The sequence below is a fragment of the Centroberyx gerrardi genome, chromosome 1 (genome assembly GCF_048128805.1).
Source record: "Centroberyx gerrardi isolate f3 chromosome 1, fCenGer3.hap1.cur.20231027, whole genome shotgun sequence".
Lineage (NCBI taxonomy): Eukaryota > Metazoa > Chordata > Actinopteri > Beryciformes > Berycidae > Centroberyx > Centroberyx gerrardi.
In genome coordinates this window covers 35,588,548-35,611,317 of record NC_135997.1, presented here as the reverse complement: position 1 = coordinate 35,611,317, position 22,770 = coordinate 35,588,548, and the positions used below count along the sequence as shown (strand labels likewise).

At 43.5% G+C, this 22,770-nt stretch overlaps 1 protein-coding gene across 1 annotated transcript in view; it reads left to right on the top strand.

The window, feature by feature from the left end:
* The window catches only part of LOC139909691 (C-type mannose receptor 2-like), a 30,268-nt gene extending 7,884 nt beyond the window's left edge, over positions 1-22,384 (top strand). Inside the window, exons 3-4 of the mRNA XM_071896885.2 lie at positions 18,338-18,630; positions 21,974-22,384. Of these exons, the coding sequence (XP_071752986.2) occupies positions 18,338-18,630; positions 21,974-22,168 (488 nt within the window). The 3' untranslated portion in view covers positions 22,169-22,384. The remainder of the gene's footprint in view (positions 1-18,337; positions 18,631-21,973) is intronic.
* The last annotated feature ends 386 nt before the right edge of the window (positions 22,385-22,770 follow it).

Below are 22,770 nucleotides of genomic sequence, written 5' to 3'. Positions count from 1 at the left end.
CCCCACTCTCTGTTTGATAGTGTACATCACTCGGAAGGGGGAAGCCACTGGGGGGATCCCCATTCAGATACTGCGGAGGTGGATGAGGAATCAGCGGTGGTGGGGGAGTCTTCCACAAATACTCTTATCGATAGAGTACTTAGTGCAGCAAAAATTGTCGGTCTGCAGCCCCCCATGCCTGACCCAGTCCCTGTGGGAGGTGTCTGGGAGGGCATATCTCAGACTAATTCCCCACCTTGCATTCCAGTGGCAGATGATTATGCTTCAATGCTGAGGACGGCATGGAGAAAACCATCTCAAAAGCCTCAATTCAATGCGGGCTGTAGACAGTTGGCTAATGCCCGTTACCCAGTGGAAACTGGACTAGGCGACATGCCACCTGTAGAACAGGCAATAGCATCATGGACAGCGCTAGGGCCAGCCCGTGCTTCTGCTAATCCTCGCTGCCCCAGGAAAGAGTGTGCTAAAACCGACCGCCTCGTTTAATGCTGCTGCACGTGCGGCTCGTATGGATAACGCCTTGGCTCTCCTCCTGGCGGCCTTGCGAAAAACAATGAGCTTAGAGGATCAGGATTCCAAGGCTCTTATTGATTCCGCTTTGTCGGCTCACTCGCAACTGACACGTGACGTGGGGGAGGCTATGTCATCAGCTGTCTTAGGTCGTAGGCAAGTATGGCTGGCACAGACTTCTTTGCCAGATGCCATAAAAACTGAACTGATGAATCAGCCAGTGATGCCTGGTCAAGTTTTTCATCCAGGTTCTCAGGATGTGTTGGATAGGGCTGAGCACTCTATTACTATGAGGGAAACTGTCCAACGGGCTTGCCGCAAGCCAGCCCCGGCCTTCAAACGGGGGTTTAGAGCACCTCACAAGCTACAGCAGTCTGTCTGACCTAGACATGTGGGTGGGGGCCCTGCTGGGGTTCAGGAACAGAGCTTTCGTGCCCACGGTCAAAATCCTGCCACAAACCCCCAGAGGAGGCCTCAGTTCCGAGGGGGTGTTCAACAGAGGAGCTCAGACAGGGGTGCAGGCCTCCCAACTTTCTCAGAAGAAAACCAGTTGGGAGATAGTTGTGTCGGACCCATGGGTTTTATCAACAGTAGCCTACGGGTACCGGCTGCAGTTTCAGCAGCGCCCCCCCCCCATTCATACAAAAATAGTAATGCAGTCCAATAGTGCAGGGGAGTGGTTTACATCCCTCAATTTAAAGGATGCATACTTCCACGTTCCGATTTGCTCAGAACACAGACCCTTTCTCCGCTTTGCTTTCCAGGGCCAAGTTTTCCAGTTTCAGGTTCTGCCATTCGGCCTGTCACTGGCACGGAGGATTTTTACTCAGGTGGTCTCGGCTGCCTTAGCCCCCCTTCAGTTACAGGGTCTCAAAATCCTGCCATATCTGGACGACTGGTTGATCTGTGCCCCCTCTCTAGATCAAGTAATCCGGGACACGGAGATGTTGCTGGCTCATGTTCAGTCCCTGGGGTTCACAGTGAGCTCTGAGGGCAGTCCACATCTCGAGTGTAGCGAACAGGGCGGCCGACATTCTGTCCAGGACAGGGCCTCTCCCGGGAGAGTGGCGGTTACACCCGGATGTAGTGACCCAAATCTGGGCTCGATACGGGGTAGCCCAGGTCGATCTTTTTGCAACCAGGGAAACGACCCATTGCCTGGAATGGTACTCCCTCACGGGTCAGGGGAGCAGTTTGGGCCTAGATGCTCTGTCACAAGAATGGCCGACAGGCTTGTTATACACTTTTCCCCCTCTCCCTCTGATTCCTCAAGTCCTCCGAAGGGTCAGGTAGGGTCATTACAGAGTTCTGCTGATTGCTCCACGCTGGACAGAGAGGCCATGGTTTTCGGACCTGATTCAGCTGATACAGGGTCACCCGGGGCAACTGCCATCCGGAGCGGACCTTCTGTCGCAGGTAGACAGGCAGATTTGGCACCCAAACCCAACTGCCCTGCGCTTGTGGGTCTGGCCTCTGCAGAGTCCGTCTCTCAACAGTTAGGACGAGACTGTCCGCGAGACATTGTGCAATGCTAGAGCTCCATCCATTCGAGCTAGTTACTCCCTAAGGTGGAGGATCTTTTCAGACTGGTGTTTGGGCATGAATGTTGACCCAGTAGCCTGTTCTGTGCCGCTTGTCCTTCGCTTCCTGCAGTCTCAGTTGGACCAAGGCAAGGCAGCCACTACAATTAGGGTTTATGCCTCAGCTATTTCAGCGTTTCATGGGGGGACCGATGGCCTGCCATTGGGTCAGCATCCTTTAGTGTGTCAGTTTCTGAAGGGTGCCCGTCGTTTGTGTCCAAGCCGTACCTTGCGGGCACCAAACTGGGACTTGCCTCTTGTGTTAAAATCTCTCACCAAGGCCCCATATGAGCCTCTTGCTGACGCAGACTTGAAAGCTCTGTCTCTCAAGACAGCCTTTCTTTTGGCTGTCTGCTCTGCTAAATGGGTTGGAGAGCTGTGTGCTCTCTCTGTTAGTGATGATTGTTTACGGTGGAGGGCAGACGGCACAGGGGTGTCACTTTGGCCTAAACTTGCCAAAAGTACTTAAACCTCAGTCTACAAATCAGGTACTGGAGGTGGGTCAGTTTCAACCCTCTTCCTCCTCGCAGGCAGAGCGGGAGGAGTTGCTCACCCTGTGTCCAGTTAGGACATTGCGTGCCTATGTGGCTCGTACTCAGCCTCTAAGGAGGTCTCATTCTCAGTTTTTTGTCTGCTATGGAAAGGCAAAACTGGGGTTGCCACTTTCTAAGCAGCGTTTGTCACATTGGTTGGTTGATGTCATTTCCCATGCTTACGCAGAACAGGGGTTTCCAGTTCCTACAGGGATACGAGCCCACTCAACCAGAAGTGTAGCTACTTCATGGGCTGCACTGAAGGGAGTTCCTTTGGGAGACATTTGTGCTGCAGCATCATGGTCTACACCATGTATGTTTGCAAGATTTTACAGAGTTGATGTGACCTGTTCAACACCAGTAAGCACTGCTGTTCTGATGTCTGTTGCCCAGCGAGGTTCAGACAATTAGATTCTTCTGTTCCTCGCGACCCTTTTGGTATGAGTCATCCTATTTAGACCGTAGTGACGGTCAGAGTGAGGTCGAAACAGATCGTAAGTTCTGAATGTAACTATGGATCTGTGAGACCGAAGGATGACCGTCACTATCCTTGTCGCTCGGAACACTCTGAGGCGTTCAAGGTAAGATGGCGAGCCGGAAGTTGTCCCCGCTTTTATAGTGCGGGAAGTTCCACCTCCGGGGGTCATGGGCATGACTTTGTTTACATAAGGTCTCGAGAGTAGGCGGAACGAAGGCTATCATTCTATTTAGACCGTAGTGACGGTCATCCTTCGGTCTCACAGATCCATAGTTACATTCATAACTTACGTTACTTACGTTAAATGTGCGAGCATGTGCAGAAAGAGGTGAGATAAAGAAAGTGATCGGAATGAATGTTTACTTGACGAAATTTTATCCATCGACCAGATTATGAAAGGGTTATACCACCCCTCACGGCACAACTACCCCCTAAAGTGGCGGTAAAGTTGGCTAATGTTTAAGAAGAAGACAGCACCAGTATCTCCGTCTTCACGGGGATGCTCTCTGCAATCATCCCAACTCAAAACAGTTGTCTCCCCGTCAGTTCCAAACAGTTTTTGTGTCATTATATTCCACTCCCCGTGCTGTTGCTGAGGAAAGAGCATAATGCTATCTCTGTCTCCATAATGTTAAAATTAGGGAAGTAACGTTAACTGGTCACAATGATGCCAAGGTTATGGACACCTATTTTAACACACATCTTAACTCATCTCATCAGACTTAACAAATTCCATGTGTTATGATAGCACAAATGTGCAATAAAAATGCAATAAACATATGCATATGAGTAATTTCTCACAGTTGACTGACAAAACTTGGATTTTCCGCCATGTTGTGAAGGCTAAAGGTCACCATTGCATCATAACTTGGAAACTCGGGTAGCAAAATGTTCTCAGAGCTTCTGGCTTTATCATCCTACTTTGGATGGTGTTCATGTGAAATTTCCAAGTGGGACATTTTTTTTTCAATATATCCAATAGCACATGAACACGCAATATGATAGGATGACACAGATGTATGATTTAGAGCTCACTGGATGAATACTGCAGTCCATCAATCAATTCAGTCTCTTGGATATTTCTATCAAAATAAGTCCATAAACAAGACTAAGAGTCTAATAGCCCCATGACAGAGTTTGCCATGTTTAGACCCCCTGTGCTGTTGGTAGTGGTGGAAGTGGGGCTTTCTGTTCAACTAACGATTGTTGTATACCTGTCCATTGTTGCATCTCTGCCCGGAATTGAACACAGGTCTGCCGATTTAGAGTCTGCAATCTAACTCCCTTTCACCCACGTGACCAAAAGTGGTGAACAGAGCGACCGACTGACTAACCGACATTGTGATCATTAGAGCCCCACCTGTCGTGGGGCTAAAAACACTTTATACTCAAATTAAAGAGTCCATTTCTCTCTCTGTTACAAAACACAAAATAAGTGATCACAGACACAGTCGGAGGTGACAGAAAGGCTTTTTAACACTGCTGGGAATGGTGAGAACCAATCTATACCATACTAAGACAAAGCAGAAGTACATCAGCATATTTGTGAAAAGGGTCTATTACATACACAGAGCTGACTGAGAGGGATTGAGAAGCCTGTCACTCAATCTTTGAAAAGACCAATAGAAGAGTAGCAGACCTACACCACTTAAAAGCGATGCTCCTAAAATATGAAACGCAAACTCAAAAGTCAGACACGCAAAGCCAAAACCCAGGAATGCAGTTGTGCCTCAGCGCCATCTACTGTTCAAATAAAAAATTATGACATGCAGTCGCATGTCTGTTGCCTGAGGCGGAGACGAGAATCCAGGAAGAGAGCGGTTGTAGTGTAGTTTGAAATGAAGTGAATTTTAGGACTTCCCACAGCTCATCTCCAAGACACAGAGCGAGTAGACAGACATGGTGCCGTCTCATAGCATGTATTAGTGAGGACCAATATATGGAGATAAGGTTAAAAAATGGTGAAGTGTTCCTTTAAGAGAAATATTCTATATCACTAAATACCTAGCCTATGTGGAACAACAGCATGTTGCAATCTTAATGCATGTGCTTTTTACTGAGGTGATAGCCAGTAGCATGTCAGCATCTTCATGCATATGCCAAAATACACTCTAATTTACCAAAATAACCTGACATTGAAAATGAAGCCCAGCCAACCACCTATTATAGGGATAGCCAACTAAAATTTCGAATAAAAACGTTTTTGTTTTGTTTTTTGTCATTGTTGAGTGTAAAAAACAACACAAAACTACAAGAATTGAAGTCGTTGAGAGCCTTGGCAGACTCAAAAGCGGACTGACAAGAGGAAGTCCACACAAAATCCTTAGATGGACTAATCATGCAACAACTACAAATGCAAAGTTCCTACAGAATCCATGGTAATATCCGCTCATGCCCAAAAATCGGCGGAGTGCACGTTTGGACTGTGGAACGGGATAATCCAATACAGCCTGTATCTTGGCTGCCACAGGGTGCACTTACCCTTGACCCACTTGCTTACCCAGGTAGGTGACAGTTGCTTTCCCAAACTCGCATTTTGCCAAATCAAGGGTAAGCGAAGTGGCGTGCAAACGACATAAGATGTCGGTTAAAGTTGCTAAGTGTTCAGGCCAAGTGGAGGAGTAGGCAACCACGTCATCCAAGCATGCCTCACAGTTTTTAACGCCAAACAAGACCTTGCTCATTAGGCGTTGAAAAGCGGCAGGGGTGTTTCTTAAGCCAAATGGCATAACGGTATACTGTAAAAAGTGATCATGTGTAACAAAGGCAGACATTTCATAGGCACGTGGGGTTAGAGGAACCTGCCAGTAACCCTTGAGCAAGTCAGGTTTGGTGACAAAGTGGGCCGAGCCTACTCTATCCACACAGTCTTCCATTCTTGGTAAGGGGAAAGCGTCTGGCTTGGTGACCGAATTCACCTTCCTGAAATCATTGCAGAAACAGGGAGTTTCATCAGGTTTGGGAACAACCAGACATGGCGAACTCCATGGACTAGAGCTGGAGACAGCTAAACCATGTTCAAGTAAATATTCAGCCTCTTATTGCATAAAAGCCCTCTTAGTCGGGTTTACGCGGTAGGTGTGCTGTTTTATCGGGCTATGACCATCAACATCTATGTCATGACAGAGGACTGAAGTCTGGGATTGGTGGTCAGAGAACAGAGACACATTAACTATAGTCCTGGCCTTGAGTGTGCGTATTGGTATGGCTTCAGGATAGCGTGTGGCTGCACACATCAAGGTCAGGATATACTGATGTCCAAACTTCGATTTAGGCAATGGCCCGACTCAATCTTGGATAACATGCTCAAACGGTTCTCCAATTGCTGGAATTGGATGTAGTGGTGTGGATGGAACACTTTGGTTGGGCTTACCACTTGGCACATATGGCATGAACGGCAATATCTGGTCACGTCAGCTTTATAACCTGGCCAAAAGAAGCAGCGCAAGATGGGATTATAAGTCTTTTTGATGCCCAAATGGCCAGCAAGTGTGATCGTGAGCCAGATTCTCAGCACCACAACTTGATGGAATGAATTCCACCCAAGTTCCACCAGAGTTGGGAGGGATCCATTTACGCATCAACACACCATTATCAATGACATAAGGGACAGATTCTCACCATCTTTCTGTGCAATAGCAACAGACATCCATGTTGCCAGAGACTCATCCGTCTGTTGCGCACTGATAAATTGAGCTCTGTCAACATCCAACGACAGTTCTGCGTCAGCAGGCTTCAACTCAGTCACAGTAACAGATTAATCTTGCGAGGGCACTAATGGAGAGTTTTGGCTGTCACCTAGCGAAGCCATGAATGAATCTGACAGATCCACAACGTCACTAAGTTTGTGGGCCTGTGCGCGCTTAATTGCACAGTAGGGTCTTCTATGACCTCAGGTGGGGAAACACTTTCCGGCGGCTAAATCGTTACCAAGGATAAAGGAAATGCCGTTGATCGGTAACTGCGGATGTACACCTACTTTTACAAAGCCAAACACAAGAGACGAATCGAGGTGTACAACATGGAACTGGACTTTGAGAACGCTCATTTTGATTCCCCACACTAACGCATCGGAATTGCAGGAAGTTTCAGCAGAAAGTGGCAGCACGTTATCCAAAATAACCGACTGAAAGGCACCAGTGTCTCTGAGAATGGTTATTGGCACTTTATCTTTTTCTTCACTTGTCAATGAAACAAAACCCTGAAAAACGAATGGCTCATAGCCAGGATCTACTTTAGTGTCAGGAGTGGGCTCATTAGACAGTGATGGCGTTGGCATGGTTTTAATCAGGCCAACACTTGTTGGAGTTTTAGCTGCCTTAGGCTGACCTTTTCTTTTAAGGGTAGGGCATGTGGCAATGAGATGACCCAGCTCATGACAGTAGTAGCACTCACGGCTATCAGCTGATGCAGCAGGGGTTTTTGTGGACATTTTAAGGTGACCTGATTCTCTTTTTCGAATTACTAGAGGCACTATCGCGGTGCCCTGACACAGAAAACACACTCTTATGAGTCAACACAAACTCATTGGCGAGGACAGCGGCTTGAGATCTGTTTATTTATGAGGGGTGGAAGTAACAAAAATTAAATGATAAAAACAGATGTGATGAAAATGCTTATGAATTGAAAACAACAGCGATGAAAATGCAATTGAAAAATCTTGTGATAAACTGGCAAGTGAATTGATAAATCCAACGGTGATTTGATTAAAACGGTGGTGATTTGATAAAAACAGAGCCATTTTTATCATTTATCACCATTTTCTATCATTCAACATTGCCATTTATTATTTAAGGCGAGCCCCCCAGAAAGGTGGAAGTAACAAAAATTAACTGATAAATTTAGAGGTGATGAAATGAAATGAATGTGAATTGAAAAACACTGTGATGATTGCATGAATTGCATGTGAACTCAAAAAGACAGTGATAAATTGTCAAGTGGCTTGATAAATTCAGAGATTATATTAAATAGCTCAGTGATTTATCATTTAGCGTGAGTAATTTTTGTTACTTCTGTCCCTTTATCTTTTACCGTGAGTAATTTTTGTTACTTCTGCCCCAAGTGAGTCATTTTTGTTACTTCCACCCTCACACCTAAACGTCAATCAAAAACCACGCATATTCCCCGGACCTGTAGGGGCAGGCAGAAGATGGAGTGGCCGTGGCTCGCCATGATAAATGGCAATGTTGAAGTGGTCATAAATGATGAAAATAATAATAATAATAATAATAATAATAACTTAATTTATATAGCACAATTCATGCATAAACTGCAACACAAAGTGCTTAACATAAAAGCAGATAATAATAACATTTATGATAAAATAATAAAAACAAGGAAAAAAAATAAAATAAAATAAAATAAAATAAAAATAACAGGATAAGACAAAATAAAACAACCATCAGGTAAAAAACACTTCAGGAGAAAGCAATGGTAAAGAGATGTGTCTTAAGATTTCGTTTGAAAGTGTCAACAGATGTAAAGCCCCTAAGACTTTCAGGCAGACTGTTCCAAAGTTTTGGGGTGTAATTAACAAAGGCTGCCTCTCCGTGCCTTTTAGTTCTGACCTTAGGAACAATCAAGAGGTTTGGGTCAGAGGATCTAAGGGACCTAGTAGGCACATATGTCTTAACCATGTCAGACAGATAAGACGGGGCAAAGCCATTCAGTGATTTCAAAACCAATAAAAGAATTTTAAAATTAATTCTGTAACAGACAGGTAACCAATGTAAAGATTTTAAGATTGGAGTAATGTGGGCTCTCTGTCTGGTTTTCGTCAGAACACGTGCTGCTGCGTTCTGTACAAGCTGTAACTGACTAATAGCTTTCTTAGACACACCAGACAGAAGAGCGTTACAATAATCCAGCCTGCTGGAGATAAAAGCATGTATTAACTTTTCTGTGTCTGCCTGGGAGAGAAACAGTCTGACTCTGGCAATATTCCTTAAATGATAGAAGGACACTTTAGTCACGTTTCTAATGTGACATTCAAAATTTAGGTCAGAATCAATAATAACACCAAGGTTTTTGACCTGTTCCTTGATGTTTAGTGCAAATAATTTTAGGTGGTCAGACAGTTTTTCTCTCTCAGCTTTTGCTCCAATAACTAGAATCTCAGTTTTGTCTTGATTTAGCTGTAAGAAGTTCTGAGTCATCCATAGACTTATGTCAGAGAGGCATGCAATCAAGTTGTTGATAGAACTGTAATCATTTGAGCTTACAGAGATATATAGCTGGGTATCGTCTGCGTAATTATGGAAATTGATGTTGCGATTTCTAATAATATTGCCGAGTGGTAACATATACAGACTGAAAAGAATTGGGCCTAAGGTAGAGCCCTGTGGAACACCACATGTCAGGTCTATTTTATCGCAGGAGTGGTCATCCATGGCCACATAAAATTTTCGACCAGTTAAGTAAGACCTGAACCATTTAAGAACTGTGCCAGAGAGACCGACCCAGTGTTCAAGTCTGTCCAGCAGAATATTATGATCTACAGTGTCAAATGCGGCACTGAGATCTAACAGGACAAGCACAGAGAGCTTTTTCTCATCAGTGTTCATTCTGAGGTCATTCACAACTTTGACTAGAGCTGTTTCCGTACTGTGCTGGGTCCTGAAGCCAGACTGAAGCCAGACAGTGTTGTCGCAGAGGAAGTCATTCAGCTGTTTAAAAACAATGTTTTCTAAAATCTTACTCAGAAAAGGCAGGTTGGAGATTGGTCTGTAATTAGAGATGACAGAACAATCTATGTTGTCTTTTTTAAGCAGTGGTTTAATTACAGCGGTTTTAAAAGCTGTAGGAAAGGTGCCTGTGAACAGCGAGCGATTAATTATTGTTAAAACTTCCTCTGCAAAACCAATTTTAAAAAAGTGGTGGGAATGGGATCAAGAGCACAGGTAGAGGATTTTAACTCACAGACAACTTTCTTGATCATTTCCAAGTTCACTGATGCAAAAAAGTGCATGGTGCATTCAAATTCTGGGGCAATACTTTGTGGTACATTGTCCAGCTTTTTCTGAATAATATTCATTCTGATGGCCGCAATCTTATCTAAAATAGGCAGAAAATGAATTGCATTTAGTAACGCTCAGGTAGTCAGAGTAATAATTAGGGGCAGGGTTTATAAGATTATCAACAGTTGAAAAAAGAACCTTTGGATTATTAGAATTTTTATTTATAAATTCAGAGAAATAAGATCGCCTGGCATTTCTGATCGCTGCATTGAATTCTGCTAGGAGTTCTTTTAAGATATCTTGGTGGACCTGAAGTTTTGTCTTTCTCCATCTCCGTTCAGCTTTGCGACAGTCTCTTTTGAGTTGGTTGATATTCTGTTTTCTCCATGGTGGTTTTTGTTTTTGAGGAATTTGTTTGTACCTGACTGGGGCAATATGGTCAATAGCTGTTTGTAATTTTGTATTTAAATTATCCACTAGATCATCAACAAATGAAGGGAGAGTTGGTAAAGACATATTATTTATATGCAAGATAAAATTTTGTAAGATATCGTCTTTTTACAGTGCGTCTAGAATTACCATGCAGCATATGAAGTAGTGATCAGACAAAACCACATCCATAACTGATGAAATGTCAACAGAAAGTCCCCGTGTAATGACAAGGTCTAAGGTATGACCACAGCTATGAGTTGGTTCATTAACATGTTGTATGAAGCTCAGATCTTCCAATAGATGTGAAAAGTCAGTAGCCTTCTTGACTGTCTTATTGTCAATGTGTAAATTAAAGTCACCAATAATGATTATATTGTCATAATTAGAGCTGATGATTGATAAGAGCTCAGAGAAATCAGACAAAAAATTTGGGCAATGCTTTGGTGGTCTATAGACAGTAACTGCAAGAATGGGTACCTGACATTTCAGTATGACAGCGTGATACTCAAATGAATTCAAAACATCAAAAGAAATATCCCTTGGCCTCAGAGCATCGCTACATATGGTGGCTGTCCCTCTGCCCCTCTTCCCTTGTCTAATGGAGTAGGAGAAATTATAATTTTGCGGGGCAGTTTCAATAAGAGCTGCGGATGCGTCCGTGTTTAGCCAGGCTTCAGTTAAAAATAGGCAGTCAAACTGATGCTCTAAAATAAGATCATTAATTAAAAAAGTTTTATTGACGAGGGACCTGATATTTAAAAGTGCCATTCGCAGATTTACTGTCTTGCTTTGATCTGTAAGTGGTTGGCAACAGCCACTGGATGCAGGGATGCATACAAGGTTGTTAAAATTGACTCCGCTGTGAATTAGGAGTTTAGATCTTATAAGAGATTGAGAATTTATCAAATTAGATTTTAAAAACGGTCTATGAGGTCTTTTAGTTACACGGACTGGAATCGTGGCTATATTGCAGGGCGAGTTCACAAGTCCAAAACGAATTGTTGACCTATTATAAAAAGTAGTATCAGGAATAGGGGAATTTGTAGGGTTGTTAGAGGGTCCTGGCTCCACAATGACACTACATGTAGGCCTACTACAGGCTAAGCTGCTGTTATTAGAACAAGAAAAATGAAGAGAAGGCTTAAATGGAGTGTTTTCTGACAGTCAGCGGGTAAAGAACTTGCATGAATGTAAAGTCAGTTCGATGTTCGTGGATAAAAGACTTGAACCTGCATGGTTAGGGTGAAGGCCATCGTAGTTAAAAAGTTCAGTCCGATTTAAAAAAGTTAAGTTGTCAACAAAGGGAATATCTCTACTGCTACAGTAGCCTTTGAGCCAGACGTGTTGGCGTAGACGGCTGAATTTTTCATCACCAAAACAGGGTGCAGGCAGCGGACCAGAGATTATGCACTGCTTACCAGAATCCAGCAGTCTAGCCACAAGGCAGACAAAGTCTTTCTTGAGTTCCTCCGAGCGCTTGTGGTGAATATCGTTGGTACCCACATGAACAACCATAGCAGAAGCCGAGCTGTGCTGTTCCAGCAGCTGAGGAGCAGAGGCAGTCATGTCCTTAACGAGAGCACCCGGGAAGCAGAACGTTTTACCAGTGGAGACTGCTACATGACGGGTTAAAGAGTCTCCAATCACAAGGATAGCGGGAGGCCGCGCACCCGCTGAGGCATGGGGTAGAGACCGACGGGTGCGAGAGGGCCGGCCGGTTTTGACGATGGGAGCCGTCGGGGGAGAGCGAGCCATGGAGGGAGCAGCAGTAGAAGCCAGGCCGGACGGGCACGATCGAGCCGACGGGGGGATGTCGGCCGATCGAGACGGGCGACAGTGGAGGGTTTCAGGCGCACAGGAGATGGAAGTACCTCCAGCGACTCCAGAGCTTGGAATTTATTCTCCAACTGAAGAGGTTTGGGCGGAGACATAAGAGGGAAACGCTTACCCCGCTGATGTTTGCCCTTGACCAAGGTCCATGGCTCTGGGGTAGAACAAGCCCGGGATTTGGGTTTGGCTCCAAGTCTGAGGCACAGTTCCTCACTTAAAACTGGGAGGACAACAGGTGGAATCCGCTCGTCTCCCGTGGAAGGGAGGCCGGTCCATGGGAGGGTGGTATCAGAAGTCGACGCTAGGCAATCCTCCCGGATACTCGACACACCCAAGGCCGATATGTGTTTGGCCTGGGCGGTGGCAACAGTTGTAAAACTTAAAATAAGCTTGTCCTTTTTCTTGATTTCCTCCTGCAAGCAGCAGATGTCCTCTTTTAGCCGCGACTGTGAGAAAGTCCTACACATAGCCATCTGACTTCACACCCGACGGCAGCGTTGTCACCGCTATGAACAGTTCTTAAAAACAACTTAAAATCCACGTCCAATGACTAAAATCCTGTATTCGGTTAAAAGATATAGTTAAAAACGACCAAGATCTAAAAAGTGTATCGTAAAAATATGGCCTAAAACTGGATAAAAAGTCAATTTACGACAAAGCCTCTGGCAGGTAGACACGCCGACGGCAGGTAGACACAGACGCCGACCCGAAATGGCTCTGTTTTTATCAAATCACCACCGTTTTAATCAAATCGCCGTTGGATTTACCGTATCAATTCACTTGCATTTTCATTAAATCACTAAACAATTTATCACTCGTTTTCAATTCACAAGCATTTTCATCACATGTATTTTTATCATTTAATTTTTGTTACTTCCACCCCTCATACCTCATTTAGGTAGACCACAACTTTGTCTGGCACAAACTTTTTGAAGAGTAACTAAACCCCACCCAAATCTGTGGTGAAGCCTGTTACTCTTTAAAGCCCCTATGTGTAGGATTTGAAAATTGTTGATTTTGGCGACTCCAAGTGGTAGTGCCAAAAAACAACACTGTCACAAACATCTTTGCAATCTCTTAGCGGCGTTTGCGATACCCCGCTGCATACAGCTAAGAATATGATACCCGAACGGGTACTTCAAGCTGATGGATCCGTGGGGCTACCTAGAGCTCCCCTCCCTCTCCTTTTTAGCTGTTTTAGCCTCTTCTATTGTAGATTTTTTGTTTTGTTTTGTTGCAGAGGGTCCAGCAGTCAGAGTCCTGTCTTCCATGTTACCACTATCTGCCATATTGATTAGCTTCACGCTGTTCAATCTAAGCAACTAGTCTGCATTCAAACTGCGTCTGTTTTCTTCCTGGTTTGGTTTGACTTTCTGCCGCAAGTCAGTATGGCACTTCCCGCCAGTTCGTATCCACGGACACAGAGAATGAACAGACTGAAAGCAACACATAGACTAAACCAATTTTCTCTGTGATGGTCTCATTTTTCTACTGACAAACTTTTATGGTATCAAAATGAATTGGAGGATAATCAGATACAAATTCTACACGCAGCAATGCGCTCAAAAGCATTATAAGAATCAACTTCTGATTCTCGAAAAGGTTGGACTAAAGCTATGTGTCTGCTTACATCAAAACCAATGGGAGAAGTGACAGTCTCTGGGTGGACAGAAACAGGTGTGGAGGCCATGGGATGTCTTAAAAATGGCTGCCACTCTTCTTCTACGCCTCTTTCCTGTGCGACGAGCCCCCAACCGGGCTAATGTTTTACAGCTCACAGGTAAGAGGCGTAGAAGAGCGGCAGCCATTTTTAAGACATCCATATGAAAAACAACTAGGATAAGCCACACAAAGGTGAGATTTTATACTTTATTGCAAATACTTTCAAACAATATGTTTTACTCATGTAACAGAAAAGCATCAGAAAGCTTGTCAGATACAAAGGTTACAAGAAACTTAACTGGGAAATGGGTTGGGAGCCGACGACGGAGAGATCTTCTCTGCCTGCAGACTGGGTTGGCTGTTTTTATAGCTGCGGCTGGCAAAACGGTGAGCCAATCAGTCGCAGACATCCCTGGCCACTCCTTCGTCCCAGCCAATGAGCCTTCACCTGTCAATTTACACCAGCGTTGCCAGATGTACGAAAGTTATCGTATTTTTACGATAATTTTGCCCTCTGTACGATGTACGATCAATAATGCCAAAAGTCCCATAATGACGATAATTTGATCATTTTGTGACACTTAGTATTAGTAGTTGTAATCAGTCTATGCTATCGGATAGTAAAATATGGATCCTACGTCTGTGTTTACACATCTCTTCTCACGTGACGTCTTTCCAGCCAATCATGCTTGTTATGATGATCAACGTGAGTCCCGTGATGTGAACGTGAGTCACGTTCACATCACAACAAGCATGATTGGCTGGCTGGCTGGCTCATTTGAAGAGAGTTTACGGGGGACACATTTGTGTAACGGTAACAGAGTAACATGTGATGTGCCGATGAGTAGAGGTCCGCTGTGAATCCGTACTGATGCCACAGCCCAGAGTGACTGGAGAACGCTACCCACCAAGAAATCAGGGTTACAGACACATAGAGTAGCCTATTTGAAGATTGCACAACGGTAGGCTCTTGTTCTCTTGGTTATGACTCGCGTACGATAATTTTCCTCAAAATACGATAATTTTAAGCCTCTGGTACGATACTTTAACATTTCCCATCTGGCAACGCTGATTTACACCCAGTAATGACTCATTCACATGTGAACCTTGCTCGACCAATGTCAATATCACAATGTGTGTTTGTAACCGCAATAGCTAATCTATGCTGACAAAAATTATTTTTGCTACCGAATGTTTTATTTATTAGATTGAGCTAGCAGAGCTGTGTTTTGCATAACAGGTTTTGAATTTATCACATTTGCTGAGACGGCACTCTCTCCAGTAGCTATAGAGTGAATCTCACTTGACCAAGGTTTGTAGCAATGTGTGTTTGTAACCGCAATGGCTAATCTATGCTGACAACAAGACTAAGGGCGCTTTCACACCTGATAGTCCGCTTCCTTGGTTCGCACCTGATGCGAGAATGATACATTATTTCGTTTTTCAGCTGGTTCGGTTCGCTTTCACAAAGCCAAAATTCAAACGGTCCAGATAGGGTTGGCAAACCTCCCAGATTGGCCGGGAGACTCCGGTAATTAGCCTCAGTCTCCCGGGATGGAAAAAGTAAATTCCTGGAGATTTTTATTTTTTTTTAACGGCTGAAATGATAAGAATAAATAGATAAAAAATAATAAAAATTGCACTACGTGGGTTGATTTAAGTGACATGAGCAGGGCTTGAAATTAACTTCACCACTTCAACAACTTCACCAGACAATATGGCTACTAGATTTTAAAGTTACCAGCCAATCGGAATTTCCACTAGCCAAATGTTTTTCTTGAAATAAACCACTGGATTAATTTAAGCATAAGTATTAGTAAAAATAAAAGATATAGCATAATAAATCTATAAATTATAGTATTTCACTGAGGATTTCATCGATACGAGGCTCTTAACGGTGACACTGTCCTCCAAAACACCTGTCTTGGCCTGCTTGATTGTCAAGCTCTGGAGGTCGCTCTTCGCAGTTTTCGTGGTCTTTGACACTCACGACCCGATCGCCATTTGGCATTAAATGTCCTCATTTTTGCCTTCTCCCCTCCTTTGTTTACATTTTTATCCCCAATGTTGCCAACTCTTTTCCAAGGAAAGTAGCTATTGGCTGCTCAGAAAGTCGCTAGAAGTCGCCAGATGACGTCATACGATAATTTGCATATCAATATATAATGCTGCACTTGTTATGCACGCCGCGGCGTAGCCCGTTTTAATATAAGTGCTGACTCCGCCCACCCGGGCCAGTTTCGATGTACGCCGGTAGAAATTACAAGTGGACCCTATCCTACAGTCCCTGCTCTCAGCGGAGGGAGGGGGGCTACGCTGTGTAGGAAGCGCTGTGATCATCAGACCTCTCTGGATTAGACAAGCAAGTAGAGCAAACCGGCATCAGCCGTACCAATTTATTGCCAAATGCTTTGGGATTCAACACATTAACATTGCTTCCCATGGTCAGAAAAAGTCGCCAGATTTGTCGCTAGTTGCTTTTGAGAAATAAAGTCGCCAGGAGGGTCTGAAAAGTCGCCAAGTTGGCAACACTGCTTTGTATACTCGTGGTCTTGCGCAATCGATTCTACCACACAGCCTGCTTCAAATATTTGGCTTGGTTCATCACCAGCCAAATTGGCTAGTAACTTTACAATGTTACCCGCCACAGTAAATCTTTACCCGCATTTGGCGGGTTGGTGGGTGTTAATTTCAAGCCCTGGACATGAGACACAGCAGGGGAGGATTTACTAAATTGCTTCAAATGTAGCATGTTTTAACCAAACACGGGCAATGTGTGTGTGCGTCAGGTACATTGTGCGTCGGGTGCGTCCACTGTGTCAGATGAAGGTTATTTTCATGACTTTTTGCTGGGCTGTGCTTTTTACATATTTACTGTACACATTGCCCGTGTTTGGTTAAAACATGCTACATTCAAAGCAACTGGCAATGTGTGATGACGGTTAACGGGACCTGCACGTTGCGCATTTGGCATTGCGTAATGGTGACAGCATATGGCAATTTGGCAACAAAATACATGTCAGGAATGACGTAAAGTGCAAATTTCCATAATAGATGATCCTATTTTCCAGTGAGGTAAGTTGGTCCAGTCCAAACTATAGAGCTGATGATTGCAATCATGCAAAAATCCCAAAAAGTTGATCCATGCAAATGCAAACGCTAGTTTCACCAGTCACCAAAACAGGGTGTGAAGATGTTGTTTTTAACCAATAAAATTCAGATTAAATGGTTCGCTTCCTGAGATTGGTTTGAATGGTGCTCTCACCAGAAATGAACCGCTCCACAGTTCACTTGGAAGCAGCCTGATCCCACCTCTTCGAGGCGGACCAGAGAGCGGTTGTTTGGTCCACACCAGGGTTCGATTAGGGTGTTCACACCACCCCAAACGATCCGAACGAAGGGGGTAAACGCTCCGGGGTTCGATTCAAACGGACTAAACAAGGCTGGTGTGAAAGCACCCTAAGGGGGCGATCACACCGAGAAGTGTCGTACAGGCGCGGCTGCGTCAAAAACGCCTAGGCAGACCGCGTCGAGCAAAACAGCTTGGTGTGCCTGTGGAGCGGGGCTGCGTGTGCGACCGGGTTAAAGACCGCTAATATCAGCTTTTCATCTGTGTTTGCCAGTGCTTCACCGTTCCTACCACATCAAACGGCATCAACATTGGAAGGAAAGCCCGCCTTTTGCTTGATTTGATTGGCGTGCTGAAAAGTTGAAAATATTTGAATTTTTATGCGCGCCTAAAAACCGGCAGAAAAAAGAGAGGAGCGCCGTACCATAGGAAAACAATGGTTTTGCTGGCGAGGCATTTCTAGTGACGCTTCTCGGTGTGATCGCCCCTTAAGAGTCTAACATTGAATTTTGTTGAAGCGTCCCTGCCAAGAATCGAATGGGTCTCCCGATTGAGAGTCTGAAATCTAGCTCCATGTGGCACACTTTCACCCGCGTGACCAAAAGTGGTGAACAGAGCGACTGACCGACATTGCGAGCTATGACAGGCATGCACATGCACGCGCCTGAGCCTCGTTTGGAGCATAATTTGCATGTGACTAAATCCCTTGGGCCACATAGCTGTATGACACTCAGCTCAGCTGATTTATAAAAGTCTGTGTATGCATGGTGTACAGCTTGCATGGAGGTATTCACACTCTCATGGTACCTTTCTTTATAAATACCAATTTCTATGTGGAAAGTAGCTATGCATTATTTTTCTGCATAATTTATACATTTCAAATTATTTCTACTTTTATTTGAGCACTATTTTGTCAGAGTATTATAACTTTTACCAGAGTACTACTGTATTCACTTAATTCTAATTTAATTGATAAAGGATTTGTCTCCTTCTCCCCCTTCGTGTAGATGAACCAGACAATGGTGAGAACTGTGTCTTGAATGACATCTCACAGATAGGATGGGAGAGCGATGACTGCAGTGCTGACCATTCCTTCTTGTGTTACGATGAGAGGCTGGTTCTGGTCCAGGAGATGAAGACGTGGGAGGAGGCCTTGCAGCACTGTAGGGCCCTGCAGGCTGTGGACCCCAGTCAATCTCCTACCACCTACCTCAACCACTGGTACGACCTGGCCACCCTGAAGACTGCAGATGACCTCATCTTCGCCAGAGAGACGGCACGGAAGGCTACCACTAACGAGGTCAGGGTGTGTTGCTGCAGTGTGTGTGTGTGTGTGTGTGTGTATGTGTGTGTGTGTGTGTGTCAAGTTGTGTAATTGTAGTGTGTATTTCAACCTCAAATGTGTGACTCCTGTAGTTAAAGGTCCCATATTCTACACTTTCCAGTGTTTTATTTTATGTCTTGAGGTCCATTTAAAAACCGTTTGTGTGGTGTCATGTACCAATCCATTTTTACACGTTCATTTTCCAGCAGCTGATGCTGGAAAATGAACGTGTAAAAATGGAAAGTGTAAAATATGGGACCTTTAATACCGGAGAGGCTTTTGATCTGTGCAGAAAGGGAAGTTAGAGAAAGCATTTCACGCCGATCATGGGCGTCGCAGCTATTATGTGTGAAGTCCCACCACTTTTTAAAATTATTAGTTTAGACCCCCCCACTTTTACCATGTTTTTACCATGTCGAAAATCAGTGCATCGGTCTATCCACTCTTATTGAGAGAATGCCCAAATCAATGAAATTCCATACCACGTTTTCACTGCTACCTTGCACCCAGGCAGATTCTCACATAGCACGCACACACATACACACGAGCGCCGCTAACGTTCCCGGATGCCAGGTAGCTGAGGCCCATTCACACTTAGAGCGACAACTATAAAGATAACTATAAACTATAACGGTATGCTGTTGCTCAAGCGTTCACACTACAACGACATTAGCGCCGAATATTCAGAGAAAAAATGGAGCATGATTACTTTACCGACGTGCTTTTGTTTTACTCGTTCGCTGAAGTAAATAATGACAGAGCCGAAGGACTTGGGTTCATGCATTGCCGCAAAAGAGAGAGGAGATGGCAGAGAATAATGCTCTTTTATGGCGCTTTCATAACATTATTGTGCTTTGTTTATATGAGAGCTAATGGTACTAATGGTCACCAAGTGAAGCTGTTCATTTCTTTACCAGTAGGAGACTCTGCACACCACATCTACTGTGGATCAAAGAGTAAAGTCTCCTGTAGCCCGTGTTGAGAGAAACACCTGTAACGTCACCGTGGCTAAACGGGTTTCAACAGGATACTGGAGGGCTCTGTTGTTCCCTCCCGGTCATATTGAAAACATAGGATAATAGCACATTTGCGGTCAGGTTGGCCAAGCGATTATGCTATTTTCTTAGCATCATGCTAGCAAAAGGTAGCGATTTAACTAGCTTCCAGGTCAGTAAACAGTCTTACCGCTAATCCCAAGAGCTGTTCCAATCCCGACCGGTTTGTCACGTTTCTTTTCAACATTTTTAGAGGCGATGGTCTTTGTCAAACAGCGCCGGGTTCCTCTGGACTTCTGTCATCAGTTCCTCAGCAGCAGCTCCATCACTTCAGTAAACTACTCGCTCTGAGATGGAACCAAGAATATAGTTATAGTTGTCGTTTTGGATGTTTTTGTAGTTACAGTTGTAGTGTGAACACAGACATTCTATTTACTTATAACGATTTAAATCTTTTTATAGTTATAGTTACCTTTATAGTTATCGTTCTAGATGTGAATGGGCCTTGGTGGGTCACACACTGTCACCACAAAATGTTCAGGAAATTGTTAACTTACGGAAAATCAAAGCTTGGCATTTAACAATGTTCTTATTTTGTTCGCCTGTTGCTTACAGCCTTCTTGTTTTTGTTACAAAGTCTCTATACTGACTGACAGCATCATACTAGTAGAAATGATTTGAAGATGAATGTAGTTTTTTGGAGAATGCATAGGCGCACTTTGACTAGTTGTCCTCTCCACTTTACTCATTGATTTGATAACATTAAAGAAATTTAACAGAAATTGCAATTGCATGCAAGCATAAAGAGATCCTCAAGTTTAAATAAACAATGAGTGGTTATTATAAAGATGGCTCTGAATTAGTCATCGAATCAATTTCTGTACTTTTAGCTTTTTAATATCTTCAAATATGTGATCTGGGGCCAACCACTTCCTCTGGATGAAATTACAAAATGTACCCATAATTTTTCTCATGCTAGTATAGCCAGATAAAAGTATCAAACCACCTGTTAAAAGGCACCAGAATACAGGAAATGACATAACGGGGGTCTGGGGGGGAGGACCCCCAGACGCCCGTTAGATTGTCCCACCCACATTTTCAATGCTTCCTACACCCATGACGCCGATGCAGACGTAGCATTCTTCTTACTCGACTGGTAAGTTAGGTTGCTAGCTAGTCTAGCTATATTACTTGTGTTACAATCCTGTTTAGCTGGAAATTCTACTAAATGACATGCCAATGGGTGAAGTAGCTGGTTACCTGAAACGCCTGCAACTTAGACCATCAATCGAATGAAGGGTGGGGGCTTCCTCTGAAAGCTGCTGCACTGTGATCCAGATGTAAACATTGTAGCCTTGTAAACATTAAAACTTTCTGAATGTCTTTGAAGGTAATACATTTATTCAACATAGTCATTGGGGTCTAACAACATACTTTAAGTTTGTATGAGTGAAATTATGAATGTAAACAAATCCATGTTGTTTACATGGAAAACTCAGTTGTTCATTTTTAATCCAATTAGAAAAATACATTTAACCATTAAGTATGAAGTAGGTAGTAAGTATGACACATGAAGCCTTTATGAAAAACAGCACTCTTCCTGTCTACCTCTCATCACAGTCAAAGTTTGGTTGTGAAAATGTAGTTACATGTAGTTACAATGTTACACTATATGCAGAGAAAGCTGAATGAATGGAAGTGAATGAGTAGCAATAGAGGTGTGACCAAGTCAACTTTACGTTTTAAGTCTCTTAAGCCTTTAAGTCTCAAGTCTCAAGTCAAGTCTCAAGTCTAAATTTAGAACACCAAGTCAAGTCAGAACAAATCGAAAGTCCAGTATCAATTTAATATCTAACAGAAAACAAAATACCTAGGACTTTTCAATACAATATTGTTTTAATAGGATAAAAACTTGGTAAGAGCATCATGAGTTTGATTTTCTATTTCAACTTCAATGCATTCAATCATTCCATACAAATTCCGAAAACAGAATTTAAATTCAGTCGTCTGCTGGAACAAATCTCATCACTTTCAATCTGAGTCATTTACACAAACACAAGATCTCAAGTCAAGACTTTAGAAACTTTTTGAAATCATCAAAGTACAAGTCAAAGTCAAGTCCCAAGTCACCAGAACCCAAGTCAAGTCAAGTCTCAAGTCTTCTCTTTGTGCATCAAGTCAAGTCTCAAGCAATTAAAATTGTGACTTGAGTCTCACTCGAGTCCAAGTCATGTGACTCGAGTCCCTACCTCTGAGTAGCAGTGATTGCATATTACACAGTGTGTCTGTCTAGCTCCCCTAAATGCTTGTGTCGTTTCCTCCAGGTGTGGACAGGACTGCGTTTCCTGGCTGGCGAGTGGTTGTGGGCGGGCGGAGAGATTGTGCAGAACCAAAAATGGCCTCTTTGCTCAGCCCAGCAGCACTACTGTGGTTCCCTGGTTAAGAAGAAGAGATTCAGACTCTGGAAGATGAGGGACTGCACAGAGAGAAGGAACTTCCTCTGCTACAAAAAGCCATAAACTCACAGCTTTTTAGATTTCAAATTGCATTTCCTCCTTTGGTCTTATTTCTTTCCCTTCACTTCTCTATCATCCATGAGTCATCTGTCACTCATCTAGGACCACAGGACCTCTGACCCTTGACCTCCTTACTACTGATTTCTTGTAATATTTATAATTAGAAACTGAATCTTATTCTAGTGTTGTACTTATCTTAAGTCACTCTCGATAACATCATCAAGCAAATTACAAAAATGTAAATGATATTGAGTTTTGATATGGGAATCACAGCCTGAATTTCAACCGATTGAATCATGTCTGCTTCATTTGAATAAAAGGCTGGTACTACCTGCCAATCAGGATTCAGTGTTGTCACCACACCTAGTCAGTGTCTGTGTTGGTTCGGTAGGGGTATAACACCGTAATTTATTAAATTACCAAATAAAAAATACATCAGGCTGTTGTATAGTGACTCAATTGCAGCCACTTTCACTATTTTACCAGTGAATTACATTTTTAGAATAGAATAGGATAGAATTGGCTGGTGGCTTCTAGAGTAGACTAACTTACAAGATTAAAACACAACCGATAGACAGCACAAAGTGCCATACACATAATATACA